The sequence below is a fragment of the Aotus nancymaae genome, unplaced genomic scaffold (assembly GCF_030222135.1).
Source record: "Aotus nancymaae isolate 86718 unplaced genomic scaffold, 86718_ANA_hifiasm-v0.15.2.pri h1tg000115l, whole genome shotgun sequence".
NCBI lineage: Eukaryota > Metazoa > Chordata > Mammalia > Primates > Aotidae > Aotus > Aotus nancymaae.
The window spans coordinates 4,346,976-4,365,571 of NW_026988530.1; the positions used below are offsets into that span (position 1 = coordinate 4,346,976).

At 37.2% G+C, this 18,596-nt stretch overlaps 1 protein-coding gene across 1 annotated transcript in view; it reads left to right on the forward strand.

Annotated features, from left to right (window-relative positions):
• Nucleotides 1-406: 406 nt before the first annotated feature.
• The window catches only part of HPGD (15-hydroxyprostaglandin dehydrogenase), a 28,881-nt gene continuing 10,691 nt past the window's right edge, over nucleotides 407-18,596 (forward strand). The window contains exons 1-4 of the mRNA XM_012454688.3: nucleotides 407-536; nucleotides 844-967; nucleotides 3,994-4,100; nucleotides 13,002-13,098. Coding sequence (XP_012310111.1) covers nucleotides 444-536; nucleotides 844-967; nucleotides 3,994-4,100; nucleotides 13,002-13,098 — 421 coding nt within the window. The 5' untranslated portion in view covers nucleotides 407-443. The remainder of the gene's footprint in view (nucleotides 537-843; nucleotides 968-3,993; nucleotides 4,101-13,001; nucleotides 13,099-18,596) is intronic.

Here is an 18,596-nt window from a genome sequence, read left to right on the forward strand (position 1 = left end):
TTGCTTGTCTGGTTCCGGGTGCGGGGTGGGGGTGGGGCAGGGTGGGGTGCAGGAATCCAAGCTTCCAAGCCTCTGCTCCGCTCTCCTGCTATCGGGTTGGTCTTTAGGGCACTGAAGGAAACTCCTTTTCAGAAATAACCTTTTAACTTTTCTTGTGTCAGCGGTCTGCCAATCACGGAGCCAGAGGCTGAGTGGAGTGAGTCTCTGCGCAGGGCTGCGAGTCGCGAAGGCAAAGATCGCGAAGCTTGGCGCTCAGCGCGCTCCGGGGCCAGGTGACACAGCTGTGGATTCCCCGGCGGGCGCTGGCCTGACAGTTTCCTCCCCGCCCACTGGCAGGAGCGCCCCGCCAGGCTGCACGCGCGCGCGCAGGGGGGTGACATAAAAGCCGCGGCCGCGCGGAGACGCGGAGTTCGCCCACTGCGCGCCCCAGCAGCGGCTGCACCATGCATGTGAACGGCAAAGTGGCGCTGGTGACCGGCGCGGCGCAAGGCATAGGCAGAGCCTTTGCAGAGGCGCTGCTGCTCAAGGGCGCCAAGGTAAGCCCGGCGCCCGGCCGCGGAAACTCCTGCCCACCCACTCGCTGGGAGATTCGCCCCGCCGCGCCGCGCCGCCGGGGGTGCGCCGCGGAGACTGGAAGGCCGACCCCCGAGTGCCCGCTCTGCCACTTGCAAAATTTGCCGAAGCCGAGGCTGTGTGCAGACCTCGAAAAGTGGCTGGGCGGGAACCCGAACCTAATTGCCACGATTCAGGTCCAGGAGGGGAGCCTCTTGTGTGTTTCTTGTTTGTCCGTCTCTTTCTTTCACTGGCTGCGCAGGCCCGCGATTCCTCTCCTCTTGTCTATAGGTAGCGCTGGTGGATTGGAATCTCGAAGCAGGTGTACAGTGTAAAGCTGCCCTGGATGAGCAGTTTGAACCTCAGAAGACTCTGTTCATCCAGTGCGATGTGGCTGACCAGCAGCAGCTGAGAGGTAAGACAGGAGAATCAACCTATCGACTGGGAACAGGCCCTGAGCAAGCGACAACCTGAAGGCCGCCGGGCCAGGGGGCCCTGGGTGCCGCCTCCGCTGCCTCCTCGAGAGCAGCTACCTTGAAGCTCCAAAAGACACTTTGGACTGATAGGTTTCCCTCTGACAGCCCAATAACTGTAAAACCGAACAGAAAGGCAAGACTGCTGGAGAAATCCTTTTAATGTAGTCATTTGGCAGCACTTAATGTAATCAAAATTCCTTTATATATTCCAAGACAGTGCTGCTGCAGTAATTATTAAATGGTGGAAATTGCAGACAAAACTTGGAAAGTTAGGCTGAGGGACTGTGATAAACAGCTTCTCCCAGAAAGCCGGATCCAGTGACAATCCAATGTGGCAGTGTTTTTCTTTTAAACATACCAGAATACAAGTCCAAGGATCATCATCACAGAAGTGCTCGATGCTTTTGACCAGATGTTTAATCTGGCTTTTCCCCCAACGAGATGGTACTTTAAAATAATAATAGTAATCATAATAAACTGTACAGTGTTAGAATTGTAGTGGAAACATCTCTATCAGCCTTTCCTCATGCTTTCCTGTTTCCGGCTACTCACTTAAAATAGACCAATCTACTTGTGAAATATCAGGGACAATATTGGGATACACAATAAACAGCTTTGATTATAAAGCTGTTTATTTTTTTGTAAACCTGTTGGAGAACTTGAGAGTGCCCCAATAAACTTACAGGAAACAAAAATTCTGGAGAAAACCCAGAAAAGTAAAATATTTGTATTTCACAAGTTTTATTCAAAGGGACTGAGTAAATTGTTAGGCACTTTTAAATCAAGGGGACCGAAAACTGTTGTAAATCTTATTCCAGTGCCCCTGTTCTTAGAGGGACATCAAATGTAAATTTATTTTTAAATTTTAAAATATTCTGCAAGAGAATGAAAATGAATTGATGTGTTAGAAGGGAGTGGTGTACCTACAGTTAAGAGAAATTGTTTTAAAGGAAATTACATCATTGAAATCTGAAAATGCTAATGAAGACCTATAACACAGATGACAAGCATGAGCAGAACAGATTTGTAAACACAATACAAGAGGAACATATTGTGCCAGAGGATAATTACGTTGATTGCACGTGATATTTTGGATCAAGGATAGAGCCAGGTCAAATCTCAACATTCATGCTAATAGAATAAGGAACAGTATAGATAACCTGAAAGCCATTTCTGTCTCAACTTACATAGTTTCACAAATGACATTTAACCACAATTGTTTTTTCCCAGTATTTAAAATTAGTACCTTGGCTATAAACACATTCCTTAAGGATAAATGATTGTGGAGGAGGAAAAAAACTCAGACACATAATGAGTGACTAGGGAAGGCATGTTGGTCATGAGAAATCCACATGTTGTCTGGACATCAGCATTTGTTTGCATCTAAGGAAAATATGACACTGATTCTTCCAATTTCAGTATTTAATGATGCCTACAACTTTAACAACCGTTTAGACATATGGAAACCATAAAAATATAAGGAGAAAAGGTTCTTGGAGATGATCTAGACATAACTTATTTTACGAATGAACAAATTGCAGCCAAGAGAGTTTAGATAAATTGTAAAGAGTACCCAGCATATAAATGTCAGCAAGAGCTAGACTATAAGTTGCTTCAGGCTGGAATTCAATGGGATGTCAGAAAACAAGATGGTATACTATACATTGGTAAGGCCAGAGTATAAGAAATACAGTGGACAACAGCATGAGGAAAGAAAATTGAAGAGGCAAGTAAACATACATATTTAACACCCTCATTTTCCAAAAGGTGGAGGTTGTTTAACATGCTTAGAATGGAAGGAGAAAAACAAATACTGGGGGACCTTTTCTGGACCCAATTTGAGATCTTAAGAAACAGTTTTAAAATTCCATGAAAAAGTAAACAGTTAGTATTTTGTTGTCCTTCCATTCCAGTACAGTGAGTGTAAAAGGTGCATGTTAGAAATTCTTGAAAATGCTTTTAGCGATTAACTAGCATAGTAATTTATCCACATGGGAACTGATGATCCATGTCTTCTCCAACATGTCTGGTGGATGTTAATGACTGTATGAATTTCAATCAAAATAAAGTTTATGCTGATCTACTTTTTTCTAAAGGACTACATATGTTGGCCTGGAGATCTGAGAATATATTTCTGTCGTATAGAAAAACAACCACAATTTTTATCCAAAGTGTAAAGTAATCGAAGTAGAATGAATGATCAAAGGCCTAGGGAAAGAGTTTAAATCAATTAGAACTATGTCAGAGGCTGCTTTGAGAAACAATAGACATGTGATTGGACAGTGTAATGAAAGACATTCATGCCTCAGAATCCATGCCAACTTTATCCTGTTTGAGCATAGTTTTATACAAACCAGTAATTTGAAGTAGTAATAATAGTGAGAAGGAAGAAAAGAAGGAAATAGTAAACATAGAAGTTTCAGTAATCAAATAAAATCAACTGAATGAAAAGTAGACTTTTACTAAGGTATAAAAACCCCCCAAAATATGCATAATAGATCTAAATACACAAGAATGCTTGTATTTATATAATACTTCATGGATTTAATATAGCTTATAGAAAAGGATATTTACCATAGTCTAAGCTACAGAGCTCCAGTAACTTCTTAGGGGCTAAAAGATGTTGCTTGCCCTAACTGACTTCAAGGAGTACTTAGCTTAGGATGCTCAGTTCTCTAAAAGTTACTGCTTATAGAACTTCAATGTGCATACAGATCATCTAAGGATATGTTAAACTTAAGATTCTTACTCAGTTTGTCTGTAGTGTCTGTAAAATTCTGCACTCTTACCAAGCTGCTAGTCCACAAACCACACATTGAGAAGCAAGGAATTAAGACACAGCTCGTGAGTATAATGTTTACTATGAGGGTAAATGAACTAAAATTCCTCCCATGGCATAGGACATGACTTAAATGTATACATGGAAAATAAGAATGTATCAATAATATATATATTTTTTAATCAGATACTTTTAGAAAAGTTGTAGACCACTTTGGAAGATTGGACATTTTGGTCAATAATGCTGGAGTGAATAATGAGAAAAACTGGGAAAAAACTCTGCAAATAAATTTGGTGAGTTATCTTAACTATGTTTTTTTGCCTACAATTATTTAATAACATGATGTTTATAAAGAAAAAAAGGTTCTTGATGTCACAGAAACCAAATGGCCTACAATGTAGAAAAAAGGGAAGTTATAGAAAGCTAGAGAAAAGCATTTCCTTTTATAAAAAGGAAGAAATTCAATTATGAGAGTAACTGTCTTAAAATATTAGAAAGAGGCATGAATAAAATATCATTGATTGCTTAACTCAAGGCTTGGCAGACTATGACCTGCAGGCTAAAAGTAACTTTTATATTTTTAAATAGTTGAGACATTCAAAAGAAGAATAACATGAATATAGGAAATTCAAATTTCAATGTCTATAAAGTTTTATTGGAACGCAGTCACTCATTTAAGTATTGTTAATGGCTATTTTCATGCTACAGGGGCAAAGTTGAATAGCTGTAACAAAGATCCTATTGCATTCAGTGACTAAAGTATTTACAATCTGGCCCTTTACAGAAAAATCTTGTCAACCATTGACTAATTTATTTAAAACTAAATCTTAATCAAATGCCAATAATGTAACAGAAAAGAAGATTAAAGTGACAGTTGCACTTTGTAACTAGTAGGACTTTTTATCTGAAAGTTTGTGGTTCGTGTATGTGTGTGTGTGTGTGTGTGTGTGTGTGTGTGTATGTGTGATTTCCACAATGTTTGATAATTATTTAGCTCTTAAAAATGGTGGAATTAAAAAACAAAAAAAATAAAATTTTCTGTTTTAGCCATTGAATCATGATTTTGTTGGTTATCTCATTCTATAAATACCCTTGACATAAGATATTGGAGTTTAGTAAAAATCAAACTTTAACTAAAACAAAATGTCAGATAGGCTATGCCTGGGGTCACCCTACCCTTGCTAAGGTCATCCTTACCAATCTTGCAAGGCAGGTAACTGTGAAGTACAATGTGGCCACTGTGTGTATAAAGGTACAGGGAGTGGCCTCCTACTTCATGATATCTTCCTAGTAGATTATGAACTCCATAAAAACAAGAACTGGGTTATGTTTTTCTTTGTTTCCCTCCCAGTAATCAATACAGTAGCTTGAAGATAGTGTTTAGTCAATAAATTTTTGGCTTAAATTGAAATGCCCATGAGTAATTACCTAACTGCTATAATAACGTGATAGAGGCAATGAGGATGACACTACTTCATGAAAGAGCTAACTCTTGTCAGTCCTACCTTGAGAAAAATACAAAATTGCTCCCTAAACTTGACAGATACCTAAAATCCATTTTCCTTTTATTTTTTTTTACATTTAAAAATTATATTTGTTGGTTTTTCTTTTTCAACTTTTAGGTTCAGGGTGTACATGTGCCGATTTGTTACACTGGTAAATTGTGTGTCATTGAGGTTTGGTGTACAGAGGACTTCATCACCCAGATAGTGGTCACAGCACCCCATAGTTTTCCCACTATCACTCTCCTCCCACCCTCCATCCCCAAGTAGACCTTGGTGATGGTTGTTCCCCGATTTGTATCCATATGTGCTCAATGTTTAGTTCCCATGTGTAACTGAGAACATGAGGTATTTGGTCTTCTGTTCCTGCAGTAATATGCTTCGGATAATGGCCTCCAGCTGCATCCATGTTGCCACAAAGAACATGATTTCCTTTTTATGGCTGCATAGTGTTCCATGCTGTATATGTACCCATTTTCTTTATCCAGTCCACCACTGATGGGCATCTAGATTGATTCTATGTCTTTTCTATTGTGAATAGTGTTATGATGAACATATGAGTGCTGTGCCTTTTTGGTAGAATGATTTATGTTCCTTTGAGTACATACCCAGTAATGGGGTTGCTGGGTTGAATGGTAGTTCTGTGAGAACTTTTAAGTTCTTTGAGAAAGCTCCAAAATGTACACCTGTTACTTTTATTTTTTTACTTTTTAATGATAGCCTTTCTGACTGGTGTGAAATTGTATTTCATTTTGGTTCTGATTTGCATTTCTCTGATAATTAGTGATATTGAGCATTTTTTATGTTGTTGGCCATGTGTCTGTCTTCTTCTGAGAAGTATTCACAAAAGTGTGTTTATGTCCTTTGCCCATTATTTAATGGGTTGTTTGCTTTTTGCTTCGTTAAAGTTCCTTATATATTCTGTGTATTAGACCTTTGTCAGGTTCATCATTTGCAAATATTTTCCCCAGTTCTGTAGTTATCTGTTTACTGCTTTGATGATTTCTTTTGCTGTGCAGAAGCTCTTTATAAAGTTCAATTAGCTCCTATCTAATTTTGATTTTGTCACAATTACTTTTAAAGACTTCATCATGAGATCTTTGCCATGGCCTGTGTTCAGAATGGGGTTTTTTGTGTGTGTGATTTCTTCTTGGATTTTTATAGTTTTAGATTTTACATTTAAGTCTTTAATTCATCTTGAGTTGATTTTTTTAAATGATGTAAGGAAGGGGTCCAGTTTCAATCTTCTGCATATGGCTACCTGCTTATCTCAACACCATTTATTGAAACAAGCATTCTTTCCCCAAGCTTGTTTTTGTCAATTTTGTCAAAGATCAGATGATTGTAGGTATACAGCTTTATTTCTGGCTTCCCCATTCTGTTCCATTGGTCTGTGTATCTGCTTTACAACCAGTACTATGCTGTTTTGGTTACTGTAGCCTTGTATAGTTTGAAGTCGAGTAGTGTGATGCCTCCAGCTTTGTTCATTTTACTTAGGATTGCTTTGGCTATTCTGACTAATTTTGGACTGCATATGAATTTTAGAATAGTCTTTTTTTAATTCTGTGGAAATGATGATGGTAGTTTGATAGGAATAGCATTGAATCTGTAAATTGCTTTGGACAGGATGGCCATTTTAACAATATTGATTCTTCCTATCCATGAACATGGAATGTTTCTTCATTTAACAATGTCATCTCTGATTCCTTTCAGCAGTGTTTCATAATTATCATTGTAGAGATCTTTCCTCACTGGTCAGCTGTATTCATAGGTATTTTATTTTTTTGTGGCTGTTGTAAATGGCATTATTGATTTGCCTCTCAGCTTGGACATTATTAGTGTTTGGAAATATTGCTGATATTTGTACATTAGTTTTATATCCTGAAACTTAACTGAAATTGTTTGTCAGTTCTAAGAGCTTTTTGGGCACAGACTATGGGGTTTTCTAGATATAGAATCATATCGTTTGCAAAAAAAGAGTTAAACTTCCTCTCTTCCTATTTAGATGCCCTTTATTTCTTTCTCTTGCCAGATTGCTCTGGCTTGGAGTTCCAGTACTATGTTGAATAGGAGTCATGAGAGTGGGCACCCTTGTCTTGTTTCAGCTGTCAAGGGGAATGCTTCCAGTTTTTTCCTACTCAGTATGATGTTGGCTTTATGTTACTCCAATGTTCGAATGTTACATCATTCAGGACTTTTTAACATGAAAGGATGTAGAGTTTTACCTAAAATCTTTTAATCAAGAAAGAATATTCTATTTTACAGTATGAATACCCTCCTTGCAGTTCTTTTAAAACTTTTTATGTGTACCTGGTTCATTATATTTGAAAACAACTTGAAACTGTCAAGTTTGTCTCAAAATCTTTTTGGGATTCTAATTGCAAATATACACACATGTGTTTGGAGAGATCTGATAGCTGATTTTCCTAAGTTGAGACAGTTCTGTGATCTTCTTCTACTTTAGGAGAAATGTAGTGAAATGAAATATTCCGACTGTGAATATGTACAAATAGGAAAGTCTGGAAGACCAGGGGAATTTTATTGTGATTCTTTAGTTATAACTAACAGTCCTAGTTCCTTCTCCATTGAAATTTAGCCAGCCTTTATTTTTCTTGGGACTCTCCTGATCTAGGCCACTTTTTAGCTTACCATCAGAAATTGATGACATATGTTTACATGGAGACAACACCAATGTGTTTTGTTTGTAACATATTTTTAAGTAAAATTGTTACCAATGGCTTACTTAAAAATGTGTTACTTCCCCTCCTACCTAAACCGATTGCAAGAGTAGAGTCTGACCAATTATTGTCCTTCCAACTTGGTTATCTCTGTCACTATAATGGAAATATTTGTGTGTAGTTTATATAATCCTTTTTAAAAACTCTTCTCTGGATTTAATTTGCCTCCTTGGGTCTTATACAATTGCATGCTTTTCCTTGTGTGTGTTTTTCTTGTATTACTGCCCATGTCAGATAGTAACCTTTTAAAGGACGTTACCATACATCTCTCCCTCTTCTGAAATATTATACAATATACTTATACCATACTTATAGGGCTTGCCAGTTTTTTTTAATTTTACTAGAATTGTTTTAATATATATGTAATTCATGCTAGTAAACCACAAATTCTTTCAAGGCAGAAAGCTATTGTTTTGTGTCCTTATAGATGTTAGTTAATAGTTACTGGGTCAACTGCCATTACCTGTATATGATATATTGCATACATGAGAGTATTCACTTCTATGTTTCAGTACATTGCTTTCCAAACACATTAGTGCTTCCAAACAGTATCATCTGTCCTTCCACTTTTACTCCTTATCAAATTTACTCCTTATTTTTCACTTTGCTGATCTCATCCCTCTTCCCATACAAGGAATACACTAAACCTCTTCCTAGTCTTTTGTTTCCATTAGGCTATTTTATACTTCCTCCTTAGTTTGAAGCCAACAACAGCAGCATTATTTATAGCTGTTCAGAACACATAAGAAATGTTCAGGAAAGAATGAGTCTTTGCAAAACTATCAACAATTAGTCTTTGCCAACTATCAATGCTGGCAATTGGGCAGATGTAAACTTAACTTTGACTATTGGTATGGTAATTCTGTCATGTACTTTTGTAACTTTCTGAAGTTTCAATAAACCTAAATGTATTCATCCCAACTGATGTGAAACTTATACTCTAATTTTGACATTTAACTAATATATGTTGAATCCCTTAACCCATTTATGCCAGAGGTTGCATTTTTTTTTTGTCTTTGCATGAGTGAAAAATCAGACCCTGGTGATGACCTTGAGCAGGAGATCTAAATAACTCTCACACGCTTAGCATTCCAATAATGGAACACTAGGCATAAGTGGGTTAATATAGTCAAATAGGATTTAAACAAAATATATGACTATTGCTGGTCATTTTGTTTTTCAGAAATGTACTTATTGACTAGATTTGCATTGGGAAAGATATTTATTTGAGATTAGTCAAAATTAGAATCCAGTCCTAAATCTATAGTTTATGAACTGTTATTTAATTTCTATCATCTTGAATTTCCAAGGGGGGAAGGTGAACACCCTATCTCTAATGACTGTTACACTTAAATAAACCATAGTGTATGTGAAGCATCCAGCACAGTGCCACTGCATAGAATTCATTCAGTAAATTGCACTTCCCTTCCAGAGCATCAAAATCATTTTCTGGCCAGCCGCGGTGGCTCATGCCTGTAATCCCAACACTTTGGGAAGCTGAGGAAGGTGGATCAGTTGATGTCAGGAGTTTGAGACCACCTGGCCAACATGGTGAAACCCCGTCTCCACTAAACATACACACACACACACACAAAAAAAAAAAAAAAAAAAAAAAAAATTAGCCCAGCCTGGTGGTAAGCACCTATAGTCCCAGCTACTACAGGAGGCTGAGGCAGGAGAATCACTTTAGCCCAGGAGGTGTAGGTTGCACTGAGCTAAGATTGTGCCACTGCAGTCCATCCTGGGCAACAGAGCATGACCCTGTCTCAAAAAATAATAAATAAATAAACTACATTTTCTCACTCTCTTATTTTATTCCATTACTCTGCCCTCCTTTAGCTCTAATGATGAGTTGAAGAAGTGGATAGAGCCTTGTTATCAAATATGTTCTCTTTTCTTGGCCCCTAAGGATGTCGATTAGAAATTGCATTAGTACTATTTGCTGTAACTGGTACACTATAATTGAAAGATCCAGTTATCTATAGTTAGGCAGAGTTTGCCAAATTGTAAGTTGCTCCAGTAAAGGGCAAGACAATAACATTAACCCCTAAAACATGCAAAAATAGGAAAATTTTGAACATGAAAAAATGAGATAAAAAGGAATTTAGAAAAAATCATCAGCTATATTAGTATTTCTTGAAAGCTGGGCTGAAGAAAACACAGGGAACCTGAAAAGCAAAGTTGCATGATTTATGTACTAGAAGTTTTTTTTTTTTAAAAACTACAGTATAGTGCAAGAACCATAAATAAACTAAGAAGAATGCCCGTATGGAGGAAGATGAGATAGGGGAAATGGAGAAATCACAGATTGGAAATGTCAGTAGTGAAAAAACTGAGAGAAAGAGTGGGGGAGAGAGACAGAGAGAGAGAGTGTGTGTGTGTGTGTGTGTGTGTGTGTGTGTGTGTTATAGGAAGACATGGTGCCTGATAAGATAAACAAGTAGGCTATTACCATTTATTGATTTATCTTTATTACTAGAGAATTGTTCCCAGTATAGGGGAATTTATGAGAGTGATTTTAAGTTATAGCATGCTTTAATTAGTAAAAGAAAAAAAAAGTTAAGATTCGGAATACAATACAATAACAATTTCATTTCATTATTACATATAAAAGCTGTCTTTTTGTAACCAAAAATATCAATTAATCATGTGTTAATTAGAACATTTTGTCAATAATTGCATTTTTAAAGTTCTCTGGGTGAAATTAGATGTAAGATTTTCTTTTCTTTAGGAGTTAATTACAAAATTTAACTACCTTCACAAAATGGCTAAAATCATACTACAGATTTCAGTTATTTTTTGTTTGCATCTAGAAAGGTCTGTAATTTTAATTTTTTCTATGTGCTTGATATTATAATGACATAATCTATAAGATACATAAACATTGCTAAGAACAAAAAAATTTAAAATAGAATAGGAAACATTTTAGTCTATGGTTTTCTAACAATTTTTCTAATATGTTTTATAGATACACATGCATGTATAATCTAGAATAAGGAATAAATTGTTATTGTAATGGAGGAAAAGGGAAAAATATCATTTGTACACAGCCAAAGTCTTAGACCCTGTCTTGTAGATTCATCCTTTGAACTCTTTCATTTGAAAAATTGTCCAGTTCTTAACCTGATAATGGATAAGAAAAATAATCCCTTGCCTTCCTCCACCAAAGACTTAAAGATAAATATTGCTTTTTTAAAAAAATTAAAAATAAACATTAAACATTCCCAAATTTTCTATCTGGCTTCCTCTTGTTCATGTTAAAAACACAACAGTGGCGTGTCAGCAAAGCTGTAAATACCTGAGAATAAAAGCATAGTGCCAATATGCATGAACAGAAATTCTGTTCAGACATGCTGGGGACTTCTGCAGAAACTAACAGAATCTAACTGGCTTCAGTAATTTCAGCCATCTACATCTTTTTCTGCTTATATAAACAATTAATATTTTGGTTTTCTTTTGTAAAGGAAATCATGCAGAGATTTTATGCATTCTCCCTAAGCCTACTTAATATCAAACTGACACATGGCTTAAGTGAATAGAATCTCCAATTTACTTTTTTGTTCTAGAGCTACTATTAGGTAGTAGAAGTATATCTGAATGCTTGTCAAAAAAAAAAACTTCAAAAGGAATTTTTTGAAATAAAAAGAAGGTAAACACATGTGTACCCTCTGTTTCAGACTCATTGTATCATTTTCTTTACAGTACTGTAAAGCATTAAAAAAATAGGAATTAAGATGTCAGAAAAAGAATTTTTCTTTTTAACAAGGCTGAGCTGGAAGGGATAGGAATGTTTAAATCCAAAAGGAAAACTAAGGTTTGAAATATCAATTTGATCTCACAAGGGTTTTTTTTTCTTTCTTTCTTTTGGCAGTCATTAGAATAAAAACAGGAAAAGTGCTTACACATGGATATGAGTGGCAAAACGGTAAACTATCAAAAGGATAGCTGTAAGCAGTGATTAATACAATTTAGTGATAGACATTACTAAAGACCAGATGCCGAACTAACTGAAAATCACTACTTAAACTGGATGAAACATTTATGTGATTTCACACAACAGAGTTCAGGATTGCTTGATCTTACCGGTCAATGGTATTATCAGAGCCCAGGGTCCTGTCCTTCCTCCCACCTGCCATTCTTTATGTTGGTGTCATCTTCAGGAAACTCAGAAATATGGAATGTCCATTTAAGTTACGGCATTCGTGTAGAGCAGGCAGTGTAACCATTTCTTCTGGTTTAAGAGCAACAAGAAGTTTCTCAGCAGCAACCATCCTGTTCCCATCTCTAGCTGATTGCCTCCCAGGTCTCACTGACCAAAACTGGGTCACCTGCTGGCTCTTAAACCAGCCACTGTCAAAAAGAATGAGATTTCTATGACTGAATTAAATTAATTAATCAGTGCCTGTGTCTGCATTATATTTGAGGAGATCATCTTCCTCTGTATTATATAGAATTTTGATTAGAAAGAAAAAAGGAAAAAATAAAAACTGTAGGAAATCAAGAGTAAGCACAATTCTATATTCCAAGATCCAAGAGAATTAAACAGAGTAGATAAGTGTGGAATACTGAGACATGAGAACCACATGCAGAGAAGATGGGTAAATAAGTTTTGTGTCCAAAATTTAGAAAACAAGAAGAATGTATGGAATTATTGAAGATGTTGAGAATTGAATGGAAGTAACAAACATTGTTGAAATTCAACTTGTAGCATAAAATCTCATATTTGGCAACTAAGTGAAGTTTCACAGATATATGACAAGCGCCACAATGATTAGGCAAACAGAATCCAGGGTTAATGACTAGCTTTAGAAACAAAGCTCTTTTAAAATATTTCATTGACAATATTTGCAGAAATCTCCCTAGATATCTGGAATACCTATAAAAACTTTGGTGTGTGAAAATATGGTAAACGATAATGACTACATTCCTTTTCTCCCTTGTGCCTCTGGATTAGGTTTCTGTTATCAGTGGAACCTATCTTGGCTTGGATTACATGAGTAAGCAAAATGGAGGTGAAGGAGGCATCATTATCAATATGTCATCTTTAGCAGGTAAGGGCAATTATTACATTAAATGTAACATTTTCTTACAGGTAACTTGGACCACAGAAACAAATCTTCAAAGTATATTTATTATCAACTCAAGTTTGAAATGGAAAATCTGATTTTTTATAGTTCCATGGAATATTCTATTGCATAATATCACAAGTTTGAAAAATATGTTTATATTAACTTGTGGCTTTTAAAATTATCTTACTGCAGTACTGTTTGAAAATATATGTATATATTTTTTCAGAGTCACTGTTTTTCAAAGGTTGTTGTGAGATGCCTAAGCAATATACATGGGAAAGCACTTTTGGCAAAGTAAAAAGCACTAACGTGAAGTTAAGGTGTCTCTGCTCCCGTGTGATTTTAGTAAGAGTGTGTAATTTTAAAATATAGTATAAATCATAGTTAAGGTATGTTAAACTAACAAATAAAGCCAAACATGCCATGACTTACATATAGTATAAGCATATTCCTTACTCGTACATCAGTCCAAGGCAAGGTCCTTGTTGCAGGTACCTCTTCTGTATGCAGACACTTGAAATGCTGGCTGGCAGAAGTTCTGCTATCTTTAGCAGGGAGCTCCCAAGGTTACTCTAGAACTGGTGGATTCCTTTCCCTTTAGAAGAGAGAGAAAAGAAACATGGAGGAGGCATGGCTACTCTTTTAAAAACCTCAGCTGAATAAGGGCAGACATTATTCTGCTCACATTTCAGTAAGGAACTTGAGCTCACGTTTCACCTAACTATAAGAGAATCTGTCTGGGAAATGCAGTCTAGCTGTGTGCCTAAGGGAAGAATGGATTTCAAGGGCAGCTAATCATTTTTCCCACAGCATGCAATCCTAAACTATATTGTTTTCAGAGCAGTATGATTTAGTATCAGCTGATATCTTATCCCTAGCTTTAAACCTGTGACTGGATTTTTTGGAGCAACTGAGTCAAGTGACTTTACTTTTTCAAACTCTAGGAAAAAATCATCAATGGCTCTTGAATAGTTCAAATGAAATTGTAAAGTTTAGGAAGTCTGATCAATATGGACAGCAAATCTAAGCTGTGTCCAAAAAAAGTGAGGCTTTTAAAAATTATCTTCTTGGTTTTAGTTAGTGTGGGGATTTGAAAATAGGAATTTCAGCCCCATGTCCCACCCCAACTTGGCATCCCAGCTCCACTGATTTGGGAAGTTGGGTTTGGAGGTACCTGTGACTGAACTGCTGTCTGATTCTCAGTATTTTTCTCATCCCTCTAGGGATGATTATCAGATGGTCCTTTTACAACACTGTAAAGCTGCCACCAGAGGAGATTTAGAAGTCTCCTTTAGAAGTTCTCAAAAATAAAGTAGCATCTCATTTTCTGGGTTGCTCAAAGTCAAAATCATGTCCCTAAAGCTATTACAAACCTAATTCTATACATTTTTCAGGGTAATCAGGTTATTTTTCCTAGTAGCACAACTACTTATAAATTATAACATTTTAATTCTAATGATACTTTCAAAGGTGAGAGCATGGGCAATATTTGAAAGGGATATGTGTTCCGGAGAGGGTCAGATGTTAAGCTGTGGGAGACTGAAACCCTAAAGCAAATTGGCTAAGTTAAATCTATACTATTTTGAAGTAAAATTATAAGAAAAAAACAAGTGACTGGAGAATTAAAAAGAGATATTTAAAATTTCCTTAAAAGTTTAAATCTTTAAAAACCTGCTGGGGCTGTGATCAAGATTGATACTTCTGTGTATTCTTTTATAAAGCTAAGAGGGCCAGTAAAGTTTGGAGTACCATGAATATCATACAGGGAGCCCCTGGATGATATATCACCAGAGGCACTGATTTCATTCTTTGAAAGGCTGAAAGCCTCAGGGTTGGATCAATTTAGGATGATCTGGGAGAAATTCTGTACCATACTAGGGTGCTTACATGCCCCAGAGAGCATGAATAAAGAAATGCAATGTAGTATTGCTGCCTTTTATCTGATTAAAATATTTAAATATATAATGTTATTTATTGAGCACTGTTTACCTGGTATCATTTTAAACACTGTGCATTATCTCATTTAATCCTCACAAAAACCTTGTGAGGTAAATTCTGTAATTTCCATTTTGAAAATGAGGAAACTAAGGCAGGAGAAGTGTAGTAAGCCTCGGAGCTGGAATTCACGTGCAAATAGCCTGGTACAAATCTTCTTAGAATTTTAACCCCTAGATTATCTATCTATCTCTAATGCCTATGAGTTTATTTGTTAATCTACCTGTATTTATCTCAGCCTAACAGAAAAGTAAAAGAAACTGAAATCTTTTGACTTAAAGAGACGCTTGCAATTTGCTAGTCTCTTCAGGCCTCATGGGCATAGCTCTAATCTCACGGCTACATTACTAAACCTTCAGTGAAATCTTAAGCTTTTGCACTATTTGACACTTCCAGCAAAGTCCTAAAAATATTTGGGGAGCTTACCAGTGTCACAAGTCAAAACAGGTCATTAGGAAGAGCAGTTTAAGGTTTGCAATTCGATGTCCCCTTTGCTTTGTTGGCTAGGAGCTTGCTTTATCATCCTGCTCACCCCCACCCCCGGAGTATTAATCTTCTTCTTACCTATGTCAGATACAATATTTGCAATCATGTGTGGGGATTTCTCTATTCATGCAGGTAAAACGATGACTTCATATAAATTCAGTGAAAAAGATTTCTTTGGTTTTAAATTACTTTCCTGGCACTGGTACAATTTAATGAATAACATTGCATTACACACTGCTTCTCCATCTGATTTTCCTCCCCATGTGCAAGGCAACACTATGCAAAATGGTTAAATAGCTTAAGTTTATCATTGTGCCCTCTGCTGGGTTTATTACCCTCCATTTTCAGGAGTCGTCCTTGGCACCCTCCCTTCGCAATTCCAACCTCCACACCTCTTGTGTTTATACTGTTTCCACACTGGCCATGTGGACAGTCCGTGCTACTACTTTTCTCATCCACTAACGTGCCTCATCTCGCAGTCTTAAAATGAATTGCCTTGTATTTTGTCAACCAACCAAGAGCCTCCAATTCTTCCTATGATGAAATTCATTTGATAAAAATTCAGGATATTGTAATAATGGAACAAGGCAAAAGAGGCCTCCTCTATCTTCATCGTTCCCTCAGAAATGGTACCAACAATTTTATGCCCTTGAGTCATAGCATGTAGAGAGAGGTGAGAGGACCAAAAAAATCTTTAAGGAGTTATCAGAGTACTTCTAATATTTGCCTACCTGTGTTTTCCAAACCTTCCTTCCTCACAGATTATTTTTTCCTGTTTTTCTCCATACTGCTTACTCTATTGAAGGAATGGCTGTGGGTAATATTCAGTATTCAACCCAACAGATCTATCCTCATGATCTCTGGCATGGATGCAGCTGAATCCTTCACTGTCACAGTAAAACCTTAAGTTGGCACACTGGTTTGGGTAGAGAAGTTAATGAGTAATGACCATTGACGCAGACAGAGTATCAAATGCAATTAATAGGTTCAACAAATGAGTAGTTAAGTAGACAGTGACTCCTCAGCAGATTGTGGGATGGGTGTGCTCTGGTCTGGAGTTCCAGAAGTTATTCTGACTGTTGTTAACCCACATGGACTTTTCAACACAAGTTTCTGTTTATAAACATAATACACAAACAGACACTAACTTTGCCACATCCATCCTGAACCATTAAAACAAAGTTGGAAGGAACAATAGAAGAACAAAGTCTGGTTCAATGCAGATAATCAAACAGCTGTGCTGCCATAAAACATCCCATAAAAGTCCAATGCTCTTCTTACATATTTAATTGCCTCAAACTGTGGGAAAGGAAATGCAATTGTCACAGGGAAAGGAGGCTCTCTGCTGACCCTGCTACATATTCGGTTAGTGAGGCTGTGGGGTTCACCTGGGACATTCTCTGTCACTCAGTAGCATTTTGTGAGAGTATGATACCATGAGGATCTTATTTACTCAGAAGTGAAAACGTTGGAGTCTCAAGAAAATACTTGAAAATCATAGAAAATTTTCAGCATGTCTTAAGTGACAACCCAGTGACATATCCACTCGTGCGGTTAAGTTTTATTTATGTTAAGGTAGAAGTGCTAAAACAACTACCTTAAATAAAAAATTAAAATTAATCAAACATATGTTGAGCATTTGCAGAAGAGAAATGGAGATGTTAAAGTAATGAGGCAAAGTTTCTTCCCCAAGAGCTGTATATCAGCGTCTCTTATCAAGATGACAGAACCAAATAATTTCCATGCCATAGACTATTTAAACAGAAGTAGCGGCCAGGTGTGGTGGCTAACACCTATAAACACAATGCTTTGGGAGGCCAAGGCAGGAGGATCACTTGAGGCCAGGAATTAGAGACCAGCATGGGCAACAAAGCGAGACCTCATCACTATAAAATATTTTATAAATTAGCTGGGTGTGGTGGTGTGCACTTGTGGTCCTAGCTACTCAGGAGGCTGAGGTGGGAGAATTTCTTCAGCCCAAAAGTTCACAGCTGCAGTGAGCTATGATTGTGCTACTGCACTCCAGCCTAGGCAACATAGTGAGACCTTGTCTCTCAGAAAAAAAAAAATTTTTTTCAAAAATCCCAGAAGCATGATATTTAAGTTGCAAGGCCTTGGGACTCCAATGGCCTGAAGAATGGACTAGAACATCCAGAAATTTCAGGTGAAATAAAACATTGATCGTCTTCTTCTATCTCCTGGCCAAAAGTAAAAAAATCACATGGTACCACTGTCTACTACTGCTCTTGTGATAAGGAAGGGGGCCTAACACATATTTAGCAACTACTAAGCTCCAGGCATTGTGGCAAACTGTTGGCTTTATGGCCTCCACATTTAACGTTTACAAGTCTCTACAATAGAGGTCAATTTAATTATCTCCAAGTTATAGTTGAACGATGAATCTCAAACACTTGAAAAATGTGGGAATTAGCAGTGGTAATAAAAGCAATTTTATTTTGCTCCATTTTAGCCTGTGTCATAGAATGGATGAACTGTTCCTGTGCGGTGAATCTTAAGTGCTCAGATGCCAACTGTGATGAGTATGGGAGCCACCCTTCCTGCTTAGTGCTGGCAAAGTTCTCCATGTCAGTCCACAGAGACTGGTGTCCATTTTGCTGTCTTTGGGCTTAAAATAGTTAAAAAGACATATATCAGAAGCAATCAGTAGGAATGTTTACATATTTGTAAATGAGACATTCTGAAGGATAGATGAGAATTTCAGGGTTTCTTAGCATAGGAATGAGAGGGCTAGTGAGAAATGAATAGTCTCCTAGAATGGCACTTCTCAGACTTTCATGTATCTAGGGACTTTGTCAGGTGCAGATTCTGATTTCAGTAGGACAGAGATGGGTCCTGAAATTGTGCTCCCAGGTAATACCACTCCGTGGACCACACTTAAGCAGCCAGCCACTGGTGTGGATCAGGATGGTTATTCTTTGATGGGTAAGGAAGCTTCTCAGTTTCCTCTGACCACAGCCTGGGCAACAGCTGAACGCTAG